The sequence below is a fragment of the Pollicipes pollicipes genome, unplaced genomic scaffold, assembly GCF_011947565.3.
Source record: "Pollicipes pollicipes isolate AB1234 unplaced genomic scaffold, Ppol_2.1 Scaffold_4295;HRSCAF=5057_pilon_pilon_pilon, whole genome shotgun sequence".
Taxonomy (NCBI): Eukaryota; Metazoa; Arthropoda; class Thecostraca; order Pollicipedomorpha; family Pollicipedidae; genus Pollicipes; species Pollicipes pollicipes.
In genome coordinates this window covers 39,502,839-39,530,294 of record NW_023596461.1, presented here as the reverse complement: position 1 = coordinate 39,530,294, position 27,456 = coordinate 39,502,839, and the positions used below count along the sequence as shown (strand labels likewise).

General features: G+C 56.8%; 4 protein-coding genes across 4 annotated transcripts; 2 read left to right on the top strand and 2 right to left on the bottom strand.

Annotated features, from left to right (window-relative positions):
• Positions 1–503: 503 nt before the first annotated feature.
• LOC119097529 (dual specificity protein phosphatase 19-like) lies at positions 504–2,856 on the bottom strand. The gene is made up of 3 exons (XM_037220562.1): positions 2,843–2,856; positions 1,360–1,747; positions 504–545 (listed from the first exon to the last, which is right to left on the bottom strand). The coding sequence occupies exons 1-3, from the start codon at positions 2,854–2,856 to the stop codon at positions 504–506; spliced, it is 444 nt and encodes a 147-aa protein (XP_037076457.1).
• Positions 2,857–4,705: 1,849 nt separating this feature from the next.
• On the bottom strand, positions 4,706–9,515 carry LOC119097071 (ras-related protein Rab-34-like). The gene is given in 4 exon segments (XM_037220103.1): positions 4,706–4,892; positions 5,495–5,793; positions 5,796–6,268; positions 9,379–9,515. Coding segments are annotated over 3 exon segments (816 nt in total). The 5' UTR covers positions 6,199–6,268; positions 9,379–9,515; the 3' UTR covers positions 4,706–4,778.
• Positions 9,516–18,667: 9,152 nt separating this feature from the next.
• On the top strand, positions 18,668–23,387 carry LOC119097528 (GRB10-interacting GYF protein 2). Its single transcript, XM_037220561.1, has 9 exons — positions 18,668–18,768; positions 19,063–19,229; positions 19,571–19,759; positions 20,022–20,099; positions 20,505–20,656; positions 21,003–21,033; positions 21,353–21,817; positions 23,078–23,146; positions 23,382–23,387. The coding sequence occupies exons 2-9, from the start codon at positions 19,083–19,085 to the stop codon at positions 23,385–23,387; spliced, it is 1,137 nt and encodes a 378-aa protein (XP_037076456.1). The 5' UTR covers positions 18,668–18,768; positions 19,063–19,082.
• A 1,022-nt stretch (positions 23,388–24,409) lies between these two features.
• Positions 24,410–27,090, top strand: LOC119096850 (GIGYF family protein CG11148). The gene is made up of 4 exons (XM_037219810.1): positions 24,410–24,431; positions 24,779–25,009; positions 25,328–25,554; positions 26,901–27,090. The coding sequence occupies exons 2-4, from the start codon at positions 24,916–24,918 to the stop codon at positions 27,015–27,017; spliced, it is 438 nt and encodes a 145-aa protein (XP_037075705.1). The 5' UTR covers positions 24,410–24,431; positions 24,779–24,915; the 3' UTR covers positions 27,018–27,090.
• Positions 27,091–27,456: the final 366 nt, after the last annotated feature.

The following is a 27,456-nucleotide window of genomic DNA, read 5'->3' as shown; positions in this document are numbered from 1 at the left end:
TCCTTCAACGTTACTGTCACTGGGGTGAGTAACTATACGGAACTGGGAACCATCAACTCTTGCGCAACGGCCGCTGAGCGCTGTCAGCGGAGCGATATCGGAGCCAAGGATCTGGACGAGCCAGCCTGACCAGCTTCGGAGCAGTGGCATGCAGCTGTCCGGGCCGGCGATGGAAGACGGGCCTTCATCACGGTCAAGTGCGACGAACTGAATGCAGAGCCCTTCGTACCAGCGTCGAAAGCACCATGGTTACACTCACGCCGACACCGGGCCCCAAACACGTCGCGTGCTGTACCTCACACTATACGTCTGTTGTCGGAGCCTCCATTCGGACAATGGTCGCTTAGGGAACTCACTGACGTTACGCTGCCCGTGTCGCGCTTTCCCGTGACACACACTGCGCACACCATACACACTGTCGTCTCCGGCCAAGTAAGCTCGAGGTTCCATAAAAGACAGACACGGCGAGAAATAACCGTCGCAACATAACACAGCTGACACGACTACGGATACCGCGATGGCAACGACAGAGGGTCATCAGATGCCTATCGACAATTTCACAGATTAGAGCACTCAAGCACACGATACGCAGGGAAAGGCCACGGATAGTGATCAATATCTCGGCAACAAGCCCTAATATACGATACATACCACAGCGCTAAGCCTGTTTTCATATCAAACAGGATGTGAAATAATCCAACACATCGGTGTCAACCAAGAAATCTTTCACAACCGCAATAACCTGATAGCTTATGCCACAAGCCGGCAAAAAAAAACGCCGCAAACAATCACCGATACCGTAGATGCACGAGTCCAATCGCGTATCCTGGATACCCTGCCAGACATCCTGCAGCCGTTGGCATCCAGCTGCCGACCCCGCAGCCACAACCGCTCGAGCATTAGCAAGTGATGGCCCTAACACAGCTCTACACATCAGCCGAAGGCCAACACTTACACGCTAAATGATCTAGAACGCGATCGGGCTCTATATGTACATGTGCCAACTGGAGCCACTCCCAAACTGAAGCTCCCCCCTACCCCAGTGCGAAGAAGACACATCTCACCAAGTCAACTGTCAACGTTACTTCAACCACGTTACGGACCAAGTTAGCCTAAAAACCTGATAATTAAAACTCAAGAACCCCGTACTGCTTGGTAATATTAGCTAAAAGCTTGCCGAATCAACTGCGTTAGCACTGTGAACTGGTATTAGATAGTGAATCAGTGTCAGCTGACCAGTCTATCAGTCAGCTGAGCAATCCACCAGTCAGCTGACCGGCCTGTCAGACCATCAGCGGGGTCGGCCAGCTGGCCAGCCTACCGGCCCACGCGGCGCCGGTCAGCGGGCGCCTGTCTCGCGCTGTTCGCGCAGCTGTCGGCGACGAAGTCGATCAGCTGGCTCTGGAAGCCTGGGTTGGGCCGCACGCGGCGCGTCTCGTTGACGAGCTGCAGCGCTTCGCTGAACGAGAGGCCCTGCCGCTCCATCAGGTAGGCGGTGACCAGCGCAGCAGAGCGCGACACGCCGGCGTTGCAGTGCACCAGGCAGAGGCCGCCGGCGCCGCGCGCCGCCTCGATGAAGTCGAAGGCGCAGGGAAGACGTTCGCCAGCGGCTGCTACGGCACGTCCAGCAGCGGCAGCGCCAGATAGGTCAGCTCCTGCGGGGAACAGGTCGCGCACGCCCGTGGCCACGTTCAGCACGTGCGTGACGCCGAGCTGGCGCAGCAGCGGCAGGTCTGTGCGCGACGTCCTGCGAGCCGAGGCAGAGCCAGGGCCGAGGCCGGCCCACCTGCAGGTCGGGCCGCGGGTTGACGACCGTAGCCGAGTGTGGCGCGGCCGGCCGCCGCTCCAGACGAACCGTCGAGGCCGCGGCGCTCCACGAACACGGCGCCGTCCTGGCGTGGTGACGCGACTACTCGGCGGGCCGCAGCCGGCCGCGCTGCAGCTCGAGCCGCGCGCGCAGCTCCATCCCTGGCGGACCGGCCGCGGCCGTCAGCGCGCCGCCGCCCCGGCACACATCTCACACTTTTGACACGCCGCACCCTCTCTCCCTTTCTCGGCACACATCTCACACTTTTGACACGCCGCACCTTCTCTCCCTTTCTCATTCACGTGTCTATCTCGCTTTTATCGTTCAATTTCACTTGTATCTACGCGTCTGTTAACTGGCTGCCTTTGTAATGATTTGGTTTGGATTGGAGCCTTTTCAGATATTCTTGGCAGTTTCTGGGCTATGGGACGTACAATGGATAGCGGTGGGGGAAAGGCTATGCGTGCTTGGGAGTTCCCCACCGAGACTTGGCCCGCACAAGGACCCGTCCGCAGAGCACGTGCGGACGCTCGGACGAGGGCCCCGCCAGTGGACACCAAAGCCAGCTAATGGCTGGTGTACGCGATCTGCCCCACATACACGGGGGTCGCGAGAATACGTGGTATCACCTGTTAACCACACCCGTGGTTGTCTAAATGGTTAATGGCTTACAAAACGGCTTGCTGGTTACACACCGAGTTTCACACTCCAAGACCTTGTATTCTTGCTAATGACTGCCCCATGCCTTATTGGTGATATATTTGGCTCAGCCGCTGGGCTAAAGGTTCTGCGGGCGTAAATAAAGTATATGAAGTTCGTTGACGCGATACTGTACAAAGTAATAAAAGATAGAATACTCTACGTGACTGTCTAGGCAATACTGAGGTCGAGCATCGAAGTCAAGCCAGCCCAGCTGACTTATGTCATGAACCAAAATGCCTGTTGTATGTCAGTGGTGGCTTAGACACATTTTCATGGCAATATTATAACAGATCAAACCGCGGAAATCGCCGAGGCCGTATAAAAAGCTGTTACCAGTGCGCCGGCATCATCCTCTTTCATTCTGGGTCATCCCAGGTCAATGTTCTGTTGGGTGACGGGATGGCATCTCGCTGCCTCTCGGGCGCCAGTATAGGCACAGCTCCACTTCAGCCGACTTCCCCCGGCAGACACGCAAAACCTTCAGAGATGGTCACAGCTCTGACCCCCGTTTCAGCTGTTGCCAGGCTAACCATGACAAGTAGCCTTAAATGATCTGGGTTAAATCAAGACGTGCAGGGCTGCCTCCCTGTCGTTCTATTTTTGCTCCAGGACAGCAGATGGTGGAAGTGACACCGGGGCATGCCGCTCCCCTCTCCCGGCGGCAATCACAGCGGAACCAACTGAAACGGCGAAGGCTGATGACATGATAGTAAAACCAGGTGTAACAAGCGACCAAAAGCAATCGGTGGTCGACCAAGTGTCATGTTTATTCCATGAAATCCCAACACGTATGGGACATACACAAAAACGGTAAGCGAAGGGCTCAGTACTACAACAGATTGTACCAAACATTGCGCAAGGTACAACACATCCAGCAGAGATATAAAAATACAAAGCGATAATAGCAAACACAAGGTTGCATCGACTGGGCAAAACTCACGACGCCTCGTTCAGATGACTAGTACATGAGAAAGGTGCTTACAAGATATGCTTGAACTAAAAATGTCAGGTTGCATATTTAACAACCCTGTCTATTCAACAAAACCTCATCCACAAATTGCCCTTCATTCTATGGCAACTGACAACGAAAGCACTTGCAGATACAAAAGGCGCACCCTGTTAAGAGCGCCACACAAAGCGAAAAAAACATGCTTAGGTGCCTAGTCTAGCACCATATACAAACACATCAAAGGTCAAGAGCCACGAGCTGCGGTTCCAGTACAGCTTGGCAAAGCAGACCCAGCCTCACTTGATCAAAATGACTAGATAAGAAGTTTGTAACCAATGATCACAATATGACATCTATTACATCCTGGTCCCGTCCTTCGAACGGAATAAATTACAAGCCATCGTAGAGATAGCAGTCAACCACTGTGCTAACCAAGCAAAACGAGGTTTTTGTGATACATATCACTCTCATTCATATGGTGCCAACGCAAACACTGAGGTGCGATTACATGGACTACGCTTGCAGTTTCTGTGATCCGCAGCAGTACCATCTCGGACAGACTACACCAATAGATGGCCACGCTTACTAAGCGCGCACACAGTGTCCGAAGATGTTGATCGACCATCCAGCAAGCCGTCGGACATTCGCTCTATCCCAAAGTTGCGAGCACTACCGGGCGAGCTGCGAGCTGCAGCAGCAGTGAATCAAAGTCAGGGCGCGGTGGCTGATTCCGTGCCAGCACCAGGAGGGAGCCGGGGCCAGGGGGGAGGGGGGGGGGGGGGACACCGGCACAGACTGGGAAAACACAGGCGATGGGAAACACGACGCCATGAAGTCGCCTAACGAAATATTGGGCCACAAGCCGTCGCCATGAGCAAAAAGAAGGGCATGGGACGGCCCCAGGCGCGTGGTACATGTCACGCGCGCCTTCGGAAGGACGCAGAGGTCTCACAGCACCAATGGACGGACGCGCTCAATACGTTCAGATAAGGACAACTCTGAGGCAAACAGCACAAAGCACACTCGTGGAAACAAGGGAATGCGTAAGGATCGGGATGAACGGTCATGTTTGGTAGGATGGTTCGGGACGAACGGTTATGTTTGGTAGGAAGGTTCAGGACGAACGGTTATGTTTGGTAGGAAGGATCGGTACGAACGGTATGTTTGGTAGGAAGGATCGGGACAAACGGTTATGTTTGGTGGGAAGGTTCGGGACGAACGGTTATGTTTGGTAGGAAGAGAAACGGGACGAACGGTTATGTTTGGTAGGAAGGATCGGGACGAACGGTCATGTTTGGTAGGAAAGATCGGGATGGACGGTTATGTTTGGTAGGAAGGTTCGGGACGAACGGTTATGTTTGGTAGGAGGGTTCCGGAACACGGCACGTCCGGGTCGCTGGCCAGAGGGCTGATACGGCGTGTGCCAGAACGGTCCTCGAGGATGGCCAGGAGGATCCGGAGGACGTCTTTCGGAGGAGGGCGGTGAGAGAGACGACGACGAAACGGTCCAGGAGAATGCCGACCGCCGTCGGTTTCCGCGCCCGCTAGGACTAGATAGGAGACGACCGCCTTCCTGAGACAGTTTTCAGGGCCGGACGACCACAGCTCCGCCTGTTACAGGGAGAGAGGGAGGAAACAACACAGCTCCGCCTGCTACAAGGAGAGAGAGAGAGAGTGAGAGAGAGCGAGAGGAAACAATGCATGAGAGGGCGATCTCCCAGGACGGCCAGGGTGTCCGAGCGGACGGGGAGTCAAGGTGGACGGAGCGCCTGGACCAACAGGGTGTCATGGCTGACAACAGGCTGTCCGGGTCCGGCCGTCCATAAGACGGCTGGACGGACGGAGAGGGCGCACAGGCGGACACGGGGTTGCCAGGACGACAGCCACCGCACCCGGGAAAGGGACGGCGCCGAGGGCGGTCACAGTGGCCGACACCAGGCGAGCGGCCGACCCAGCCGGCCGCGCAGGCCGCCGTCCCGCTTGGTGGCCGACAGCGTGACGGCGTCGCCGATAGGTCGGCCCGCGTCATCGGCCACCAGCTCGGCGGCCACGCTGGCGTCGAATGTCAGCGCCGCCACGCGGCAGAAGAGCGCGTCCACCTGCAGGCCGGCGCGCGCCGAGACGGTCCACAGCTCGGCGCCCAGCGTGGTGGCCATGCCGGCGGCCAGCTCCAGCACCTGCGCCAGCGCCGGCGGCGTCACCAGGTCGCGCTTCGTGCCCACCAGGAAGAGCAGCGGCGGGCTGGCGGCCGGGTTAGCCTCGAGCACGTCGTGGCACCACTGGGCGGTGTGGGAGAGCGACATGAGGTCAGTCAGGTCGAAGCAGAGGAGGGCGGGCGCGCGCCGCGGTAGTAGGCGGCCGCGATCGAGCGGAACCGCTCCTGGCCGGCCGTGTCCCACACCTGCAGACTGAACGGCACGCCCAGCACGTCGAAGCGCTCCACCTCGAAGTCGACGCCCACGGTGGCCTTGTAGTTGTGGTCGAACACCTGGTGGCAAAAGCGGTTCACCAGCGACGTCTTGCCGACGCCGGCGTCGCCCAGCACGATCGCCTTGGAGATCTTGAGGCCGCGCCGCAGGCGAGCGTCGCGCAGACAGGCATCCTTGACGCGCGGGTCGAAGTCGCGCCGGTGGCGGGTGGCGCCGGTCGGTGGCGGCGGCGGCAGGTGTGCCAGCCGTCGGTCCAGCTCAGCCGGCTCTCGCTCCCGCTCCCGCCGTGCGGCCGCCCCGGCGTTCACCATGATCGGCGCTGATGGCTGCGAACGCGCCACAGACGCCGCGTCTCACACGATGCCCACCAGACATCGGCTGCTGTCAGCGTGGCCCCAGTATGTGCCGTCAGTGCCGGCTTTCAGGAGAGAGGAGAGCCAAAGATTCGGCTGACTAGTCATATAAATAATAGTATTGACATCAATGACAGGAAAGTCCCAAATTATGACAAAGAGACATGCTCACTATTTCCTCAATGACAACATCAAAGCTCCTTTCCAAAACGAACATTTGCCTTAGTTATAAGCTAAGGTAAATGTCAAGAGTTAAAAAAGAGCTTCAGACTGCCAACAACTATGCGGTCTTGCGATTGATCACGAAACATGAAAAAAGCAAGAATTATTGTAGACTCCAAAATAAAAGCATGGCAATTTGATCGTGCAGAATGATAAAACAACTCCAATTTGGAATTTCTTTCATACCAGCTCAGCAGACATGGGGACGGAGCCGGCTTCCGTTTCGGCGCCGCGAAGCCGCAGTTCTCCGATGACATGTGATCGGGCTTTGGCTTTGAGTCATTTTCCACGGCTAGATCCCGCTTCGGCTTAATGCATTTCAAACTGTTGGCCTCCACTTTGTTTCCGTGCCATCTTAACAGCTGGCTTCGGGTGGGTTTTTGAACAAGTTTTGAATAACGACTCCTGCTGCAGTTCCGTGCAATCTTGGCGACTGACTTCCGCTTTGTCAAGCTGATTTTTTTTATTGCGGTGGCTGCTTATTTCATTGAACAGCCTTGCCCAATCCGCCATCCCATTATCCACACAACTTTCAAAGCTGCGATGCATACCCGTACATGGCTAAAAGCCAAAACCGGCCAGACATTCTCAGGACAAAAACACCAGATGACTGGTAGATAACCAAGAATGGCTCCCCGAAATGTTGTGTACATTCCATCACGTAAGCCAATACACGAAAAAGGTTACACCTGTACTGGTATCAGCAGCTAATCATTCCGCAAACCCCTTGCGACATTTCCTGACTGCGCACAGTTGAGGCAGACACAAAGATGATTTGGGTTCCGCAAAAAACGATGTTGTATGCTACAGTGGGGTTCTGCCTTGGGATTTTAAACTGATTTGTTTGGTTTTAGCATCATCTTTCCTAGGTTCAAAGCTGCTGGTTTTGGTTTTATGTGTGCAGATTCAAAGGCACTGGCTTTGGCATGCAGCTCTCAGTTTTGAGGCTACCAGCCTCCACCTCAAATTCAGCTTTGAAGCCAGATGAAGCCTTGCTTCATCCCCATGCTGCTCATCAGGAAACCAATGTCACACTTAGCTCCTTGTGGAGTGTGGAGTAATTCTGGAATTTACTCTGGACAATTTCACATCAGTTGCAAAAGAGTGAACTGCATTGAAAACTTGTACATGTCAGAGCTGAAAATAAGTGATGCTTTGTCTTGAATCAGTGATAAGTTAGCATGAATTGAAGTACAAGTGATGACTGTACCCCCCTCTCTCCCCAATTCTCTGACCATTCTTATGAAAAAATGAATTAAATGCACCAACTATGCAGCATGAACATTGTCCTCTTCTTGACTAATCATGCATCATACACCATTTGCTCAAGGGGCATTCAATTTCCTTGTATTTTTGACATGTTGTTATACCAGAGGCTTACAATTTGGTCAGTAATATCATTTTTCTCAAAATCAAAACAGCTCAGAATGTCCATTTGAAGTAGGCCACCCAGTGGGAAAAACCTTCTCTGAATCCCTCCTTGTGGCTTTGAAAGCAGTTCATTCAATTTGTCTTGCTTTTCTAACATGTGTATTCTGTTATGTTGGCAACACACTTATACACCTAAATGTGTGTTAACTATTACAAAAGCTTCATACACTCTGTTCACACAAAAATGCCTGCAAACATGAAGCTATTATCCCACAAAAACAATGGAATGCTATACTGCAGCTTTGATTTCTCCCCTACCATTCTCACCACAGTGGCTCTTTTCAATTTCACTGCCTCTTTGCATCTGGGAATAGGAGCATCACATGATGTATGTGACCCACTTGTTCAAACTTAAACCAATGCACTTCTTGGTAGCAGGCCCTTGCCACCTGGCCCAATTACAAACCATCTTTTATTTCCACCAGTAGAGGTGGGCACAGTGATCATCATGACAGCTGTGCAACTGCAGAGAAGATGCATAGTGCTATTACAAAGAGTCGACAGCATAATTCAGACTAAAAAATAAATACATTGATATATTTATTACGCACTAACTGTGCTGCGCCAGCACCACCAAGTGCTTTTATTAGCCCTGAGGTTTCACTGTAGTATGTCTTTGAAACATGCCCAAAAGATGGGATACTCCCTTTAAAGCCTTGTGTGTAAATAATTCGGAAGCCCTCTATCGGAAAAAACACCTGTATCTTGCAACCTCTCGACACCAGAATGAATGTCAGAGCCATTCCAGTGCTAACCATTTTCCACTGGATCAAGTCAGTTAAAAAAAGAATCACCATGCCCTTGAAATAAGTTGGAATTGACCTCAAGTGCTATGAGCCAGACAGACTTGATTTCATGAGGGCTGAATCAAGCTAAAGTTAGGAAGAAACACCAGGGCTGTGGGTTGCCATCCAGCCAGGGGGACTCCAGCCCCCAAGGCATTGAGAGGTAAGCTGGTCAAATACAGGAAGACATGTTTTGGCATATTTGAGAGGTCAGCAGGCTTAGCCATTCTTACCACTAATTGCTGCACCGTGTTGCCAGCATGCGCACCTCGCCCAATCCACAGCTAACCTGTATATTACATTGGGCATGCAATTGATATTGGTGAGCTGTAACTGGCACATTGGTGTTTCAAGCAAAATTTAGGCTAGCATATCTAAGAGCCATGCAAACTCTGTTATCCCCTGGAGCTTGTATTTCTTATGACCTATATGTTCCAGGCTCAAAATGCTTAACACTTAAATAACTTCCATCTTGATATGGCATCGAGGAGGTGGTTTCGGCCGCGCGATAACGAACACCGCATACTCATTACATTCTGGAACAAAACCATCAAAAAGGTTTGGACAAAGCCATCTGTCCCATTTGCATATGGTCGAAGCTGCGCACATCATTTCCTGCGTGTCATGATTCTATCTACCGCACTTTGTACACTGCAACGCATTGCACGCATTCTAGAAAATCCCCAAAAATACGACCTACCTTCAACCAAATCCAGCGTTCCGTAACACGACTGGATTTCTCCCCCGCAGTCACCAAAGGCAACTTCAGCCCGGCCGCCTGATGAGACAGCGACCTCTCCTTGTTTAGATGCGACCTCGACCATCGGTTGTGATTTGTTTACGTCGGAATGCGAAGTGGAGTACATGCTCGAGGTAACCGATGAGCCAAATATCTGGCTTCAATTTGGCCCTACGATTGGTTTTTCATTTTGGAGTGTGATATATGATTGGCCAAAAGCAGAAAATCACCCATATCATGAAGTGAACTGTACACGACCCGTACTTACTTCATGCAGCTTGAGACCTTTGCAGCAAAAAGGTTCTAATGACAGTAAATAGCATGCATATTCTGTTAGCGCCTTTTCACCTCTTTCCAAAGCAGTTGACGAAGTTACGTTGCACGACAAACAATATCGATGATTGATGTAAAAGTTTTTTTCTTTCTCAGAATTGTCAGTGAAGTCTGACTTTTTGCATTACTAGAGCTCAAATCAAGTGTATGGCTTTAAGTCAGTTCGTTCAACAATTCCATCACTAATTGCTCTGCCATCTTGGCTGAATAGCGTGTTCTTTGCGCGGAAATACATCCTCTTCTGCTGTAATACGGAGTCTCGGGGATATCAGGTGATGCACGTGTTTACACTGCAGTTAAATACATCATATTTTATATATTTTGTGATGATGTGCAAGCAGAACATTACTAACACATGCAGTTGACGTAAACGGCTCCGCACGCGTCGCGAACGTATATGTGAGCTTTGTTTCGCTGGCTTGCGTGAGTTGCTAGGCGGGCGCCTGGCCGCTTGGAGGTCGTAAGGGTAATTATTGACATTTTATGTCAGCTACAGCCGATGGGCTTTTGCTTTATATTTTTTTCTGGTACTCGCTTGCAAAATGACATCGTTATTTATGTGGTTGTCACGCTCATTGTCTATCACAACATCTGTCTTACTTAAGATAAACAATGTACCAAACAGCTGAGTGGGACAGCATGCACATCATGCTCACAATGGGTGCATTTCAAATGCACAAAAAGTTATTCATTTCATGTGCTGTCATGTAGAGTAAGCTGCAAGTGTTTACCACTTCATGACATATTTTTTGTGGTCTGTGGATTCTTGATGGCTTTAAAAAAAGGGAGGTTTTGGTCACTTTTCTGTTGATACACAAAGGTTCAGAATATCTGGGGTATTATGTCATGAATGACATCAGCAAGATAGATTTTTTTGTCATCCCAGGTGCAGTGAATACTCCCTAGATCACATGCACATCTTAGTTCACCAGTTACATGTCAGACTGTTGGTTTGTGGCAAGCAACAGCACTCAATTTCATCAATAACAACATTCAGCAACATCATTTAAGAACACTCCTGAAGCTTTCATGGGCATACACTGAGTTAGAAAAACAGCCAGGAAAAGATTGTTAATGCAGAGATGGTTGCTGTATTTAATCTCAGAAGATCAGTACTGAGAAGAAAACTATCTTAACACATATATTGCACATGTTTGCATATACTGGTGCTGGGGTGTATGTTATAAAACATTGATATGTAATGAAACAAACATTCTGTGGATTTCTTTTATTCTGATTCAAGATGACTATTGCAGTTGGTACATATAGCCCAAATTGTCTTCATGAGCATCTATTTATCTCACTGTGCCTACAGAATGCAGGTTTTTGTGAGAGGTTATGGCTTGTTAATTTTTCCTGCACAGGTGTCACTGTTATCAGCAACACCTTGATGTTGGAAGTGTATTTTTCTGTCTGGTTTGCAGTAGTCTTTTCTTTGTGTGAAATGTTCTTATTGTATTTGTCTTTTCATTTTCAGCACTTAGGATGTGATGCTCTTGAAATCTGTTAGCACCATTTTACTTCATATAAATTATGCTTTAGTTGAACTGCATAGTTACTGGGATCACAGCATGTGCTAAAGCCACGCTCCATTGCACTGCTGTCCTCGAAGCATTTGTTCAAGATGGGTGAAAAAATTGAATAATAAGTAAAGTGATGTAAAGTAAGATCCATTGATTGCATCTTCATGGAGTGGCATGTTACCCCCCCCCCCCCCCATATGATGAATTCAGAGGTTCTAAGCCCAAGTCACTGTCATGACTCAGAGCCCAGCCAGGTTAGCCCACAGGGTCAGCACCGTGACCTCAGGTTGACATGTTTGCTGCTGTGGTGACATGGTGTGGTACTCCCTGTCCATTTGGTGAATGTAGAGGTCCCAACCCAAAGTCCCTGCATGACGTGGAGCCGAGCCAGGTCAGCTCACACAGTCTGCATTGTGACCTCAGGTTGACACATTTGTTGCTGCAATGACGGAGACGACGCTGAAGTTCGGTCCGGAGTGGTTGCGAGCCCTGTCTCATGGCAGCGGGAGCAGTGGTGGCGGCGGCAGCGGCACTGCCACAGGGCTCGGCTCACCGCCAGCCAGCCCCAGCACCACTCTCCCCAGTTACAAGATGGCCGAACACCGGTGGGTGCTGCAGCTGGGGTGTGATGATGCTGCTTCGGAACAAACAGCTGTGCTGGGTGGCAGGGTTGTGATGTACACTGCTGGGGGACCACTTAAGGCCAAACCGATTCATCTCAGAATAGTTCCTGGTGATAGCTTCATGACCTACACATCTGTGGGAGTGGTATCATCAAGTTCAGGGGAATGCATGCTTGTTGGAAGTTTTTTATGTACATGCTGAACATCCCAGGTTAGTAGTTTGATAACAGCTTAAAGCAGTTTGCGTCATGTGTTACGGGCCAGGAAATACTGCACATCCATGTTTCCATGGTATCAGTTGCAATGTTTTCCATGCTCCTGTTAGCTTCACAGCTTAACCTGTTATGATCTTACCCTTAAATGCATGATTTGGGAGGTAAGAAGCTATGACTGTGGTTTTGAAAAAGATGTAGACTTCACGAGTGCCACTAGGTCTTTTACTGACCTATGGACATATTTTGGCAAAACAAGGGAGGGGAGAACGGTGAAAGATGAAGAACCATACACAAAAATATGCCAACAAATCGGTTTCATCCTGAATTTGATACACTTTCTTATTGAAACTGGGTGGGTACCCATGTGGAATGTTTTTGCCAGTGTGGTATCACCTGCTTTGAGCAGAATGTTTGCATTGAAACTCTATTTTTTCTGTTTTTCGAATTTTGATGATGGCTATGAACCAATAGCTTTGAATGTCATGCTGTTCGCTGAACTCTAACTGTAAATAGAGGGCCTAACTACTGGGCGATTCCATGCTACGATATGGTGAGTACCAACCAAATATCGAACACTGGGCTGTTTGGGCTCATGAATTACGCTTAAGCTGAAGTAGCATTTCATGAATGCTCATGAATTACGCTTAAGCTGAAGTGCCATCAAAGTTTGTTTCATTGGTGTTATAACAATAGTTATTTCCAGCGACCGAAGAATCTTTCGGGGGAATTATGTTTGTTTGTGCCCTTAAGAAATGGTTGCAATCGATATAATTGTAAGTGGAAGATTGCCCTCCTATTGCTCTTATGCTCATGCAAGATCATGCCACGTAGCAGGGTAAACGTCACATTGATCACTCTACTACTGCGTCCACAGTGTGCCCCGGTAGTTTTTTTCCACCAAAAGCAAACACAGTGTTTGCTTTTGGTGGAATACTACGCCACTCACATTGCTCAACATTACGAGTGAGGTTGTTGCCTGTTGACGGGCAGGCTGTGCTTTGCGAACATCAGATGTTGGACTTAACATGTGTGCTTCTTATGTTAATTAACACAATTGTGTGTAAAATGGGACTTCAGTAATCGGCATACCCAAAAAGCCCCATAAACAAGGACAGTTAGTGCGAAGCGAAGCAGTACAGAATGGGGTGTATTATGTCACGGTACCGCAGGTGTGCAACTGAACTAGTGTGCACGTGTTTCTACCAAAAAAAAGCAATGTGATCCCTAAAAATCCTACGTCCGTGTAGCTCTGATCGAGCTGGGGATCGCTTTGCAAACCACTTTGTAAACATATGAGAGATGAGCGCAGTAGCTCGTCACGTGATTGGGTGTTCGGTGATGCTTCATCACTAGTTGCAGTCGATGCTCGTAAAATCTTCAGTGTCCTGGTGAAGGCAGTGTTAGGGTTCAGGGTCGGCTTTTTAAAGGAAAAGTCTCATATGATCATCAGCGGGTGGCTACTGTGAGCCCATCCCTTGTTAAACAAGACGCAGGTTTTCAGTGGCCTCGTGATATGCTAGGTCGCACGGTCCGGTGAGTATTTGGTGAAAACGAAGGAGAAAAACGGGAAAGGCGTATTTACCGTTATGACTGCCTTTGCACTACACATTGACCGCCAAAGAACACGGGCACGGCGACCGCCAGTAGCCATGGCGTTGTGTCACGGGACATGCCCCCCCCCCCTCCCCTCCCCTCCGTCAGCTCTAAGGAGCCAGTGGGCGTACACTAGATATGGAACGATGTCGTGGGACTCCGTCGATTCGCAGGAGTCCAGACAAAACGCGACGTTTACCCCCTCCGTGAAAAGCATTGTGGCCGCGTGTTGGTAGTTTGAGCCTGACGGAAATGCCCAAGGCTACGGTGTCACGTTGCGATGATCGAGCCCCGAACGGCAATGCCAGGATCATGGTACGGATAACACCACGAATTTATTCCACCCAAGTCAAAGGAACGGGCGCTAATTTTCCATTTCATCCATGGATTTGTGGTTGAAGGCCCAGCGTTCCAAGCTGCCAATTGGCGCTCCAAGTCCGCAGAAGTCCCACGGCGTCGTAGCAAATGATATGAAGCGAATGTCTTGCGTCCGTGCTGTTTTTCTCCCAGTGATTGTGGCGTCCCCGGATCAGGATGATCGGTTTGTCTTAATTGAGCAATTGCATGAGCCTTTTAGTTTGAGTGCTATATATGTTTATCCCCAAAAATTATTGAAAAACACATGGCTTTCGACAACGTAGTGGACCTCACTTAGTTTTACTGAGTTCTACAGGTCAAGATTATGACAAAAAATGGCCCCGGCACATAAACCTGAACCGGAAGTTGGAATACTGCCTCGTTCCCCACTCTACGTGGTCGGGTATGAATCGGCAAGGCCTGCGAGGCCCGATCACTGGCCGCAGAGCACTCCGAGTTCTGCTCTAGGCCCTCAAGAAGCGCAGCGGAGGGCGGAGCAGCATTGGCGGCGTGACAGGCGTCGATGGCAGGCCCTCTGTTGTCAGGTACGACCGAGAGGAGATGCTGGCGCTGTACGAGAAGGGCATTCTGGCACCGGACGAGATGTCGCAGGACGACGCCGTCTTCGTCGACAAGTGCCAGCCGCCAGTGGCCTTCAGTAACGTGACCGAAGAGGAAAAGGTGAGACGCTCGAGTCATCAGAGACGGCGGGACGAACTGTCATCAGACTCGGCGGGAGGAACTGTCGCTAGAGGGTGGGACGAGCTGTCGTCAGAGACGGCGTGACGAGCTGTCTTCGAGACGGCGGGACAAACTGTCGTCAGAGACACTGGGACGAAGTGTCGTCAGAGACGGTGGCACAAATTGTTGACAGAGACGGCGGGACGGGCTGTCGGACCTGGTCGCTCTCCTCAGGTGCCGGGATTTTATTTGACAGCAGTACGTGGCGGATGGGCGCCTTGGTGTGGGGCGCTCGTCATGCTACGCTCTGCCGCAGTGTCTGGTACTCTGGTCTGGCCAGCTGACATCGCTGCCCGTGTCGGCCGCCGGTGCTGTCTGGAGTCGCCGCACGTGACCGCTCCGCCAGGAACTCCCGCTGTCTGAACTCCGCGGTGTTCGTGCGTGGCTCAGCAGCGTTTGCGCGTCTGTTTGCGCGGGGGCGGCGCCCCGTTGGGCGGGAGGGCGTGTTAGCAGACGCCTGGCGCCGCGCCCCGCGGTCGCGTGACCGCCGGCGACTGACACCGCCCGGCCGTCAGATGGCCTGGCATTCGGGCGTCAACAGCGAGGCGGTGCTGCGGCTGACAGGCCGCGGCGGCGGGCCGGCGGCGCGCGGCCGGGGCGGCTCCATGGACCGCGGGAGGGGCCGCGGGCGAGGCTTCGGCTTCCGCCGGCTACGACGACGGCGACGACGTGGGCTTCGGTCGCCGCGACCCGGGTCCGCCCGGCTATCTGCGCGGCAAGTCGTTCGAGCGTTCCCACGTGAGTCGGCCGTCCTCCGCCGGTTCGCCTCCGATCTGGCGGGCCGCTGTTGTGGCGCACGCCCACCGGCTGCCCGCCGTGGCTCTAACGAAGCTGAGTCGGGGGTCAGCTGTGCACGTTTGGGGGTCGTTTGTTCTTGGCGAGGATCATACGTTTACAAAAGTCATTCGATGTGTGGATGGTCCTCCAGTTGGATCTTGATCATGCCATGTATGGTTTTCTGACCCAGCTGGAACTCCCTCCCCCGGCTTGTCTGCGTATGCCGGACCGTCCCTGCCAACCTGGGCGTGCTGACCCGTCCGTGCGGGGTTATCTGTGCCGACCTGTGCTGACCTTTTCGTGTGCCCTGTTCCTGCTGACCTGCCAGTGCGCTGTCGTCTGTTGTGACCTGCCACGGCCTGGCCGTGCTGACCCGTCCGCCGCGGCCGCAGAGTATGCACGAGGGCGCAGACCGACCCAGCTGGGGCGACCGGAACGGGCTGGACAGCGTCTCGCCGCGTAAGGAGATGGGCCGCAGCTCGACGTCGGACAACTGGCGCAGCCGGGAGCCGGCGGGCGCCGACGACCGGTGGCGCGTCAAGGTGCCGCCGCGGCCGGCCGACAAGTGGGGTGAGTCGCTGCCGCCGTCGCCGCCGCCCGGCCACTGCCGGGGGCCGAGAAAGTAGGGACGTTATGCGAGGCGGGTGATGGCTTGTGGTCGGGTACGGCCTCTGGCTGGGAATTATTTTGGCGAAGTTCCCTGAGCCATAGTCAAGCAGGCATGATGAGATTCAGGCATGATTCGTGACGGGAGTGTCGCACGGCCAGTCAATGTATCCTAGCACCCCCCCCCCCCTCCCCCCTGCGGTTTGACAGCACATGTTCCTGGTAGCATAACCTTAAGAAGGTTTGATCTTGAGACGGCCCAAAATATCCCGGACGATGCCAGTCGCCTGCGCGCCAGTGTCCACGAAGCGTCCGACTGCAGGGCGTATCCGCTCAGTACTCAGTCCCCGCCCCCTGAAGCCCTACTGCTATGTGACGACACTCGTGACCGGACGACGTCCAGTGTCCAGTGTCCACGGGGCGCCCGACGGCAGGGCGTACGCGCTCAGTACTCGGTTCTCGCCTGCTGAAGCCCTACTGCTCTGTGACGACGCCCGTGACCGGGTGGCGCGGGCTGTGCGGTGACGCCGGCCCACTTCGCCGTCCGCAGGCGCGCCGCGGCCGGCCGGCGGCGGCAGCTGGAGGGGCGACGCCGGCCTGGGGGCGCCTGGTCAGCGTCGCCGGCCCGGCGACGACGACCGGCGCCGTGACGGCCGCGAGGAGCTGCCCGAGTGGTGAGCGGGGCGGCGGCTGGCTCCGGTCACGGCCGCGGCCGCGCGCCGCCTGTCCGCCGCCGGCGGCCGGCGCGCGCTTGAGATTTGGTGTGGTGATCAAACGCGAGGCGGGGCGCAAGGCTGCCGCCGCGGACACGGCGCGACGAGGCGGAGACTCGCCGTCGGTGGTTCCTGGTGCCGCACCCGCGCCCATGATACTGGAGACGGAGGTACCGATGTTGTAGTGGTTAACGGATCTGTGTTAACCATTACACGTCTGGGAAACCAGAGGCACGGGATTCGATTCACCGCGATGCCTGCCGTTCCTGCTGGGGTGGGAGGTAGGCGACTCCATATAGCCACAACAGTTAAGTGCGTCGTGAAGTACCAATGGCGGCAACGATGCTGGAGGCATGCCGGGTCGGCCCAAGAGCGCCGGTGGTCGGCGGTTGGCACTTGGAGTTCGCCTGTCCTCTGACCGAGTCCGTCCGACTGTGCCCCACTGACTGGCCTCTCCCGCGGCACAGGGCGACCGAATCGGGCGGCGCCGGCGGCAGCTTCGACTCGACAGGCGCCTTCCACGGCGACTGGGGCGACGAGGGCCTCGGCTCCCGCGAGGTCAGCCGCGCGACCAGGCCGGGCCGCACTCCCGACTCTGTGGTCCGCTGCCGCCGCGGTCTGGAGCTGTCACTGCTGACGTTCTGAGCCCTGGTGTGACCGTCGGCACGCTGTTTTGAGTGTGCCTGCGAGATCTCTGGTGGAGATGTGTCACTGCCAGGTCTCGGTCTTGGAGTCATTCCCGTCGGGCGGCTGCTCTTCTCTGTTCTTGAGTCGTCACTGCCAGACCCCTGCTCGGAGTGATCCCGTTCATGCCTGCGTTTGGGCTCGCCGCTGCTGTCCCGTCAGTGTGCGTCGGACTCGTCACCGTCCGCACTTTGCTCGAGTCCGCTGCGTGCCGACCCGCTGTTCTGGGCTGACCCCTGCCAAGCCTCTTCTGGGCTCGTCATTGCCCGATCTGTGTTGTGTGCTGGTGCTTGCGGGTGCCCCGCGCCGGTGCGCGGCTGATGGATGCTCCGTGTGGCTGCAGGGCTCGGAGGAGAAGACGGCTGAGACGGAGCGGGCCCGACCGGAGCCGAACGGTCCGCCGGGCCGCGCCGCTGAGACAGGTGCGCACCCGGCGCGGCGGCGGTCGGCCGCTCCCGGACGCCCCGGTGCACCGGCCTGTCGCGCACTCCGGGCCGCCTGCACAGATGTGTCGTTGCCTATGATGTGCGCTTGTGGTCCGGCGTTTGTGTTGGTCATTGTCGAGTCGCTGCGATGCCGCGGCTGTGACTGCGTGGCTGGGTGGCCCGCTGTGGCCGCCCAGTCCCAGTCGCCGGGGCTTTTGCCGACTCCCCGGGTCCATCGCGCAGCCCGACGCCGCTGAAGGGGTCCGCCCGCGGTGTCACTGTGTCAGCAAGGGCTGCGTTTATCTAGCGACTTGTTGACGACGCCGGCTTGGTTGTGTATTGTTCGTCGGCTCAGAGGCGGCCGTCTAACCGGCGGCCGTCGTCGGCAGAGCCGGAGCGAGTCGCTGAGGAGCGGGCACCGCCGTCGCCGACCAAGGCGGCGCCGGAGGAGCGGCCGCGCCCGCTGGAGCCGGCGGCGCCGCCCTGCCGCGAGGCGGCCAGCATGCAGCAGCTGCAGGAGACGGCCAACAACCTGGTGGCCGGCCTCATGGAGGACGAGCGGGAGCCGGCGGCCGGCGGCGGACGGGCGCCGGCCGCCGCCGCCCCGGCTCCCGCAGCCGTCGCCGCTGCGCCAGCTGCGCAGACCGCCGCCGCCGCCGCCGCCGCTGCCGTCGTCGGAGGAGCCACCGGCAGCCCCGAGCGAGAGCGCAGCGAGGGGGCCGACCGCTGGTTCTACACAGACCCGCAGGGGCAGGTGCAAGGTCAGTCGGCCGTATGGGCAGGCGGCGCGGCCGCTGTCTGCGGTCACGCGTGGTCGGCTGTTTCTACCCAGATAGTTGCCCAACTGCAGAGGTGATATTTGTTCGAGATGCCGCGCTGTTGCGGCCGGTGCCCTGTTTGCGCCTGAAGGCTGCTGGGAGATGTCCGGCTGCCGTGTCGCTCCTCCAGGACCAACTGTCCAGTATCCGCCGTGTGCGGCGCTGGGCGATGTCGCCGAAGCGTGGCGCCGGCCTGTCAGCTGCCGCGGCGTGCGTGACGTTGGCCGCCACCGGCAGGCCCGTTCACGGCGGCCGAGATGCTCGAGTGGTACCGGTCCGGCTACTTCCGGCCGGACCTTCTGGTGCGCCGCGGCTGCGACGAGCAATTCAGCCAGCTGGGCGAACTGGAGGCGCTCTGGGGCCGCGTGCCGTTCGCGCCCGGTCTCGCGGCGCCGCCCGTGCTGGTGAGCGGACGGCGGCAGCGCCTGGGCGGTGTTTGGGTCCGGCCCGACGGCACTGCAGACCGCACGTTGTGATGCTGTGGTCATAATCGGGTGAAACGCCTTGCATTGCCTTCGCGACGATAGTGAGAGATGCTTCAGCTATCCTTTTATGCACCACAGCGGAGTTAGCATTGCAGAAGCTGACTCCCGGTTTGTGTAGCTTTGCTGCGGTTGGTCTTACACGGGTAATACACCTGTGCTGTGGGCTAATGGAGCTGCATGCTCGTTCGCTGCCAGGCCAGCAGCTCACGCTGGCACGCCGTGCAGTATTAACTCGCCCCTGCCGCGCCCCCGCTCCACAGAAGCCAAAGGTTCCGGAGCCAGACGGCGGCATTGCAGCGGCGTTCCAGCAGCAACAGCTCTTGCTGGCGCAGCAGCAGCACCAGTTCATCCAGCAGCAGCAGATGCGGCAGCAGGTGATGGCCTCTGCGCTGATGAAGCTGCAGCAGTCGGCTGAGTTCCGGGCCCAGCCGCCGGCGCAGCAGCAGCAGGTATTCGCATTCATCCGCTTAGCAGCACCACGGACTTACAAATGCCTGGTGTTGTTGATCGTGCCGGTGCCCTGTTCCATTCGTCCCACGTGCACCGGACCTGCAGACGCAGTATATAGGAGAGCTCTGTTGTGAGGTGCCTGTCCAACTAGCGAAGCCGAGCGTATGAAAGAAGTGCGTCGGTGGATGCATGATGTGGTGTTCGATTTGGGCTGATGTCCGGGAGCGTGTGGAGGGCTGACGGGCCACCCCGCCCGGCCAGATTCTCTCCCAGTACCTGATCACGCAGCACCTGACAGAGCCGATGATGGCGCCGTCGCCGGACTTCTTCTCCATGCAGGTATGTGACCGAGCTGTGGCCGAGAGCCTGGGCTTGCTCGTGCGCGGGTGATGTCCGATGCCGACAGCCCAATCGTGCGGGCCTTAACGACATGGTCGGGCGCCCCAGGCGACTCGTAGGCGTCACTTTGGAACAGTTTGCGTTGTCTCTCCCATTACTACACGCAACAAGATCAAATTTTTGCCATGTCGCAAGGGCTAAACGCTTTTTTCGTATGGCGTTTATAAGGTTGGAATGTGCTTTGGCCGATGTGAATGGTGCCTGTTGGTTTTCCACTGGCTGGAGTTGCTGCCACACGCTGGGCTGCCCGCGAGGCAGCGCTCCCGGACTATTTCCGGCGCGGGGCGAAGCTGTGGGCAGCCGTCGTGCTCGGCAGGTCGGTCAACAGCGCTGGTCCCGTTTCAGAGCATGATAGGCAAGCCGACCGTGACGCTGCCCAGCGTGCCCGGTATGCCTGGCATGCCAGGTATGCCGGGCATGGGCGTCCCGGGCGGCGGCATGGCGCCCAGCGCACTCCAGCAGATGCTGCAACAGATGCAACAGCAACAGCAACAGCAGCAACAACAGCAGCAGCACAGCAGCAGCAGCAACAGCAACAGCAACAGCACAGCAACAGCAGCAGCAGCAGCACAGCAGCAGCAGCAGCAGCAGCAGCAGCAGCAGCACAGCGCAGCAGCCAAAGGTGGTGTCGGGCGAGGCGTCTGCGGCGCCCGGCGCTCCGGCGGCCGGCCGCGCCGCCGGAGCGTCACCCGACCCCATCCAGAGTCTGATGCAGCAGCTGTCGCGTGCCGGCCAGCCGCCGCCGGTCACGGCCGACTCGGTGTGGTCCGGCACGCACCCGTGGCCGGCAGCGGCGCCCGGCGCCGGCCCGGCCGCCGGCTGGGCGCCGCGCGACGACCCCCAGCGGCAGCAGGAGCGCGCGCGCGAGGTTCAGGTACGTCCGGCGCTCGGACCCCGTGTCGCTACCGTCGTCGGCAGGCGGCCACCCGCCAACGGCGTCCGGTGGCGAAGGCGGTCTGGACATAACGTAAATAGCCGGTTGGTGCTTTTGCTCGGGTTTTTTTACACACACGCGCGCGCAAGTTCCGTTACGGCTCATTCAGGTGGTTAGGAAAGATGCATTTTGTGCAGTGTTCGTGCGACCTTGAAACTATTTGGAGACTTTCTCCGCGTGTGATGACAGACTACCCGTATTGCTACGAGCGCTTGGCGTGATTGGCGGTGCTGACGATGTGGGCGGGGCCGGCCGACAGGAACGGAAGCTGCTAGAGGAGTCAGCCCGCCAGCGAGACGAGGAGCGGCTGCGGCTGGAGGCCAGCCGCTGGCAGGAGGAGCGGCGCGCCCAGGAGCAGCTCCTGCAGGAGGAACGCCGCCGCCAGGAGCAGCTGGAGCGACTGCGGGAGGAGCAGCGGCAGCGCGAGGAGGAGCAGCGGCAGCGTGAGGAGGAGCAGCGACAGCGCGAGGAGGAGGAGCGACGGCGTGAAGAGGAGCGGCAGCGGGAGGAGGAGCGACAGCGGGAAGAGCAGCGGCTGCTGGAGGAGAAGCGGCAGCAGGAGGAACAGCGGATACGCGAGGAGGAGGAGAAGAAGAGGGTGGAGGAGGCGCTCAGGGAGGAAAAGGAGAGGCGGAAGCAGGAGAAGAAGAGGGAAGAGCAGAGGAAGAGGGAGGAGCGTCAGGCGCAGGAGGAGGCGCTACGACGAGGAGGAGGAGCGGGAGAGGTGAGTGAGTGGCGGTGCACCCTCCATTAGGATAGCGGATAAATACAGTGTATGGTTAGGTCAGTGTATTGGCTTGTTGAACACTAAAGTTTGGACACCAGTTTCTAGTTCTGTGTAAGGTACCAGAGAACTTAAGTTAAAGAGAGCTATTTCTGGCTCTTTTTGCCATGGTGGAAAAGTCAGCGTGCTCTCTTAATCCTTGCGTGACAGTTACATGGAATTCTGTCAATAACATTGAATCTGTACGCGGGAAGCTGCTGTCGAACACTGAGTTTTGCCATTCAATAATTTATGCTGACTGGTTGGGTCAGCCGAACGTCTTTTGTGCCCCTGTTCTCCGCAACTGAGCCACGAGATTGCTCACTGTCGTATGCTGTGCCCCTGTTCTCCGGGAGCGAGCCAAGAGACGTCGCGCTGTCGTGTCTCGCCGTGGTCGCCGTGACCGGAGGGCTCAGCCAAGCTCAGTGCCGCCCTCGTGCCGCGCTGCTGTAAACCAACCGCAACCACGGCTCTGTGTGTAGGGAGGCGGAGCGGGTGCGGCAGGAGGAAGAGGAGGCGGCGCAGCGGCGCGCGCAGGAGGCCGCACTGCAGCGCCTGCAGGAGCAGCAGCAGCAGCAGCAGCAACGGGTGCAGCCGGCGCCGCCGCCCGCCCAGCCGGCCTGGGGCAGCCAGCAGGCGGCGGCGCCCAGCCTGTCGGAGATTCAGCGGCTGCAGGACCGCGACAGGCGAGAGGTACGCCGCGCATCACCCCTCGGCCGGCTCCTCTCCCTGACATAGAAGGCGACATAGCCCGGCTGGCTGGACGTGAGACCTCTGCGCGAAAGGCCTCAGGTTGATCTAACTATGGTGGCTATGTGACTAACACTGCATGAGGGGCTTCGTGACCGGGCACATCAACTTTTTGTGGGCTCTGCTTCGAAAAAGCTCCTGTGCAGCGAGCCAGTCGGGTCGGCAGTGAGACGAGCGTAGCGCTGCGCGGGCATGGCCGTGGTCCGTGGTCCGCGGCCAGTCCGACGGTGCGGTGTGCGGCAGTGTTGCTGTGGGACCGGCCGGACGACTGCGGGTCTGGTGGGAGGCTGAGTCCCCGGGCTGTTACTGCCGGCAAGCCACTTGGGTGCTGCGTGCGAACGCTGTTTGTTCCCCGCCACAGCGCCAGCACCAGGAGCAGTGGCGACGCGGCGACGCCGCGAGCAAGAGCTGGCGCTGACCGTCCAGCAGCAGCAACAGCAACAGCAGCAGAAGCTGAAGTGGGCCGCGCAGCCGGCGCCCGACGACAACATCAAGTCTCTGGCCGAGATTCAGGCGGAGCAGCAGCGCGAGCTGGCCAAGGTACGTGCCAGGCTGGGCGTGTTCGCACAGCGGTGGTGCAACAAGGCTGGAAAGGTGTGCGCGCAAATGCCGGCCACCAGCTGGTGTCTGTCTGGACCACCGCGTGTCCGTCTGTGTGGACATTGTCTTGAGCGCATGGGTGTCGACGGGCTTGTCATGCATAGCTGTCGGTACCCGATCCCAGGTGAGGGACAATTATCGGCGCCTCCACACGGCCGAGCACCTGATGTCACAGGTCTGAGCCTTACCTGGACGTACATGGCCCGGCTCGGGGACGCCCGGTCAGGGGCTTAGTGTGCTCTGGGCAGTGGGAGCATGACGGCCTTGGACAACCGGTGCTGGCCGATTATCAGGCGTGGTATCCCTCTGTGCTAGTTTTGGAGTACCTCCGTTCGTTATCGGCTTATTATTTTTTCATCGAAGACATCTGCGTACCTGACAGCTGGGCCTTCGATAAGCTTATGACTGAGTGATGCGTGGGCTCCGGTACGTCGGCCCCATTAGTGGGTTCCATTAGTCCAGAAAGTACGTGCCAAAGGATCATACCTCTGCTTGCCTATATGTTTTCTGCACCGGTCCAAAGCCCCTTAATCAAGCTCAGCTTGTATCCGCGTAGGTCGTTCGCTTGGTACGCGCTCACAAATCGAAGGGCGCAGCTTGTGTCTGTATCTGCATGCCTCTTGTTGATACGAGGCGCGCGCACTTAAAGCTGCTGAGTCGCTCGAGGCAGACCATCTCCTCGTGATGCTCGTATGGCTGTGACGCGCGAGGTACCATCGCTGTGCACCAGTACAACCAATGCTCTGCGGTCATGGTCGGCATGTTTACGGCCTGTGATCTCATCTCGGTCGGCCTCCTGCATGATGGGACGGGATGGAATTATGACCGTGATGTGGCGCGCGGTGCTCCTGCGGCGTGCCCGGGCGGAGTGCAGACCCGACTGACATCCGGCGACGTCTGCAGCGCCAGCAGCGGGCCCAGGCTGAGCGGCAGCAGCAGCAGCAGCAGCTCTCGTTCAACCAGGCGGGCGTGTGGACGGGCGCCGCCCAGAATCTCAGCTGGAGCAAACTGGCCGCGTCCGCGCCGGCCGCCGCCGCCGCCGCCGCCGCCGCTGCCGTCGTCCCCACCCCCGCTCCCACCCCCGCACCCACCCCTGCCGCCGCCCCCGCCGCTGCCCCTGCGCCCGGTGCGGCCGCACCGGCGGCGGCGGTGTGGGACGGCCCGGCCCGGCCGACGGCGTCCGGCCCGTGGGCGGCCGCCGTCGCCAACAATAAGCATAGTACAAGTGAGTGGGGCCGCGACCGCCGGCGCCGCCTGCGTGCCGGCGTGCCGGAACGCGGGGCGGGCGCCCGCCACCGCCGCGCGACTGACGTGTGCGACCCTGCGCGCTGCTGCAGGCTGCCGGCGGCTGTCGTCACTCTCACTGCACCGCCGAACGGCCGGCGTGCTCGTGCTGTGGTTGCGGTGCCAGCTCCGGCCCGGGTTTTCACCCGTCGCCCGTGCCTGTGACTGTCAGGGATCGAGGGGGTGGGGGTGCGCGCTGCCCATCGGGAAGGGGACTGTAGCGGGTGGCTGGCTCTTTAGACGCCGTGCGTCCCGACCGTCGGCTGACGGCGCGCTCCCCTGCGCCAGATTCGTCGTCGGGCGCGGCTGGCGGTTTCTGGGAGCCGATCGGCGCCGGCACGGCGGGCAAGAAGCAGAAGGCGGGTGCGCAGCCGGCGGCCGCCTCTAAGAAGAAGTCGCAGCGCAACAAGGCGGAGGATTCGGTGATGAAGCTCTTCGCGGGGCCGGAGGATCCGTCCGACGACGGCTTCCACGCCTGGGCCACGGCCACGCTCAGCAAGATGAAGACGGGCGTGGATGGTGAGTGGGCCCAGGTCGGACGCCGGCTGCGTGCGCCGCGGAGCTCAGCCAAGCGCCGCTCTGTTTTTGTGTTAATAGCATTGTGTGCAGTGGATGTCGGGGAGTGGATTTTGTCGGCGGTACGCGAGTTCTGTCTTCAGTAGGCCGTGATTGGTACCCTCAGCCATGCCTGGCTGGAAGAGATGCGCGCAAGTGCGTTGTCCAGTCGTGCCCTGCGCCTGGCTGGGGCCGCGCGGCGTCCGCGGCTGCCCAGCCGGGCGTGGCGTGTGCCGCGTGCCGCGGTGCCCCACTGACGCCGGCCACGCTTTGTCGGCGCAGTGCCCACATTCATCGGCTTCCTGAAGGACGTGGAGTCGCCGTACGAAGTGCAGGACTACGTGCGCTCCTACCTGGGCGACGGTAAGGAGACCAAGGAGTTCGCGCGACAGTTCATGGAGCGTCGCAGCCGCTGGAAGAACGCCTCCAAGCGCAAGGAGAGCGAGGACAATATGTACGGTCCGGCTCGCGCGGTGAACCCGGCCAGCAACGAGTTCCAGGAAATCAAGGTGGGTACGAGTCGCGGCTTCGAGCTGCAGGGTTGGTGGGTACGAGCCGCGGCTTCGGGCTGCAGGGTTGGTGGGCCGGGATGGCGGAGGTGGAAGTCGGCGCGAGGGCTTGGTCGTTAGGCACTGCTGGAGACTGGGCCAGCACCCAGATCTGATTGGTCGCATCGATGAGTACCGTTTGTGAGTCACGCACCTGATAACGTTCATTGGTGTCAGAGTTGACACTTTCCGTAGAAAAGTTGAGAGGCCCCAACTTTGACTTTGGGCCACCAGAGTCCGTGCTTTCTATGTATCGTCAGGCGTCTGACGTTTAAGTGTGGAATTCTGGTCAATGTTTGCTGTAGAGAAGTTTTCGATCTTGTGAAAAATTAATTGGAAGCTTTCCAAGTCCCAAATTGGCCGTCTCGTGAATGGTTATAGTGTTTACGCAACTAAGAGTTATGCCTGCAAATCAGAACGAATTTGAACTGAGTGTGTGTCATAATTATGTTTCATGTCGCATCAATGCGCATTTACATCGCTTGGATGGTACCATTCTGTCCATACAATGCTAACATGCAAATTACTCATGCAGATGTTTGATTTAGATCATAATCGTCATGCGTGCAAAATGCGATGGATGCCCATCAGTGCATGTGTACAATGTGTAAGCTTGCGGTGTGCAAGTTCTTTGTGCTGTGCTAGGGTGGGAATCGCACAAGTACATGCTATAAAGTATTGCCATTGTTTGTGGACCTACCCCAAACACCATCCATAGGTGATTAGTGTCATGCCACCACAAACAGCCTTTGCCAGTCATGCTTTTCAGGAGCATGATCATTGTTCGTTTCCTGTGTTTTTCGTGCTATCGGTTTCCGCGGCTGTGTTTTTTATTTCTGGCAAAATGCATCATTTGGATGCCTGCTATGTTTCATTCATAGTAACTATCTGTTACGGTTTTGCTCTGTTTGAGGGATTTCATTCACCTTGACATATTATAACTGGTGCGATCACTATGTCTCGTTCCTCCTGCTTGATTGTGCTATAATCACACTACTCTACTCATTTCTTGCAAAGCACACCATACCATCTTTACGGCACATGTTTCTGTGGTTATGGTTTGTCCTCAATCAGCTAATGGCACATTTCAGCTTGCCAGCCAAGCCGCGTTGCTATGTTTTTAGATTCTGATCACTTACATGCGACGAGACTGAAAGCCTCACTTCGTGACGTGGTGCATGCATGTGCGCTTTGAATGTTGACTGAGACGAGTCTAGGGCAGTGTTTAGCGTTGGTTATTGATGGTTGGCTCAAGTGCCATCACCAGGCATTGGATCGCTCACCTGACGCCGTCTGCAACTCCACAGCCGAAGGGCCGCAAAGGCAAGAACAAGAACCGCGCCGTCGATAGCAGCATCCTGGGCTTCTCGGTCACGTCCTCCGAGGGCCGCCTGAACGTGGGCGAGCGCGAAACCATCAACTGAGCGGCGCCGCTGCCGGCCGGGTGGGCGCGTCGGCCGAGGCGCCGGCGGAGGCGAGGATCGGGGCCCGGTGACGGCCGCCGCGCGGGGAGCGCCAGCGGCTGGGCACGGACTGGCGGGCGGCAGACGCACTGCGGCACGGACAGATGTACCGTGGCACAGAGGTGGACTGGACAGCGACAGACGCACTGTGACACGGGGAGATGGACTGAGGCATGGACAGACGCACTGTGACACGGGGAGATAGACTGAGGCAGGGAGAGACGGACTGTGACAGGGACATGGACTGAGGCAGGGAGAGAGAGAGAGAGAGAGAGAGAGAGAAGAGAGAGAGAGAGAGAGAGAGAGAGAGAGAGAGAGAGAGGAGACGGAGACGGAGACGGAGACGGGAGACGGGAGACGGGAGACGGAGAGACGGGAGACGGAGACGGGAGACGGGAGA

What these genes read in the sequence shown, in the direction of transcription:
- LOC119097529 (XM_037220562.1), bottom strand. An exon ending in CCGACAGCTGCGCGAACAGC is followed by an intron (nt 546 to 1,359) that starts GCGAGACAGGCG and finishes AATTGTCGATAG; the next exon opens with GCATCTGATGACCCTCTGTC.
- LOC119097528 (XM_037220561.1), top strand. Translation starts at nt 19,083, where the DNA reads ATGCTCGAGTGGTACCGGTCCGGCTACTTCCGGCCGGACCTTCTGGTG. An exon ending in CGGACTTCTTCTCCATGCAG is followed by an intron (nt 20,100 to 20,504) that starts GTATGTGACCGA and finishes GTCCCGTTTCAG; the next exon opens with AGCATGATAGGCAAGCCGAC. An exon ending in GAGGAGGAGGAGCGGGAGAG is followed by an intron (nt 21,818 to 23,077) that starts GTGAGTGAGTGG and finishes TGGGCCGCGCAG; the next exon opens with CCGGCGCCCGACGACAACAT.
- LOC119096850 (XM_037219810.1), top strand. Translation starts at nt 24,916, where the DNA reads ATGAAGCTCTTCGCGGGGCCGGAGGATCCGTCCGACGACGGCTTCCAC. An exon ending in GATGAAGACGGGCGTGGATG is followed by an intron (nt 25,010 to 25,327) that starts GTGAGTGGGCCC and finishes TTGTCGGCGCAG; the next exon opens with TGCCCACATTCATCGGCTTC. An exon ending in ACGAGTTCCAGGAAATCAAG is followed by an intron (nt 25,555 to 26,900) that starts GTGGGTACGAGT and finishes GCAACTCCACAG; the next exon opens with CCGAAGGGCCGCAAAGGCAA.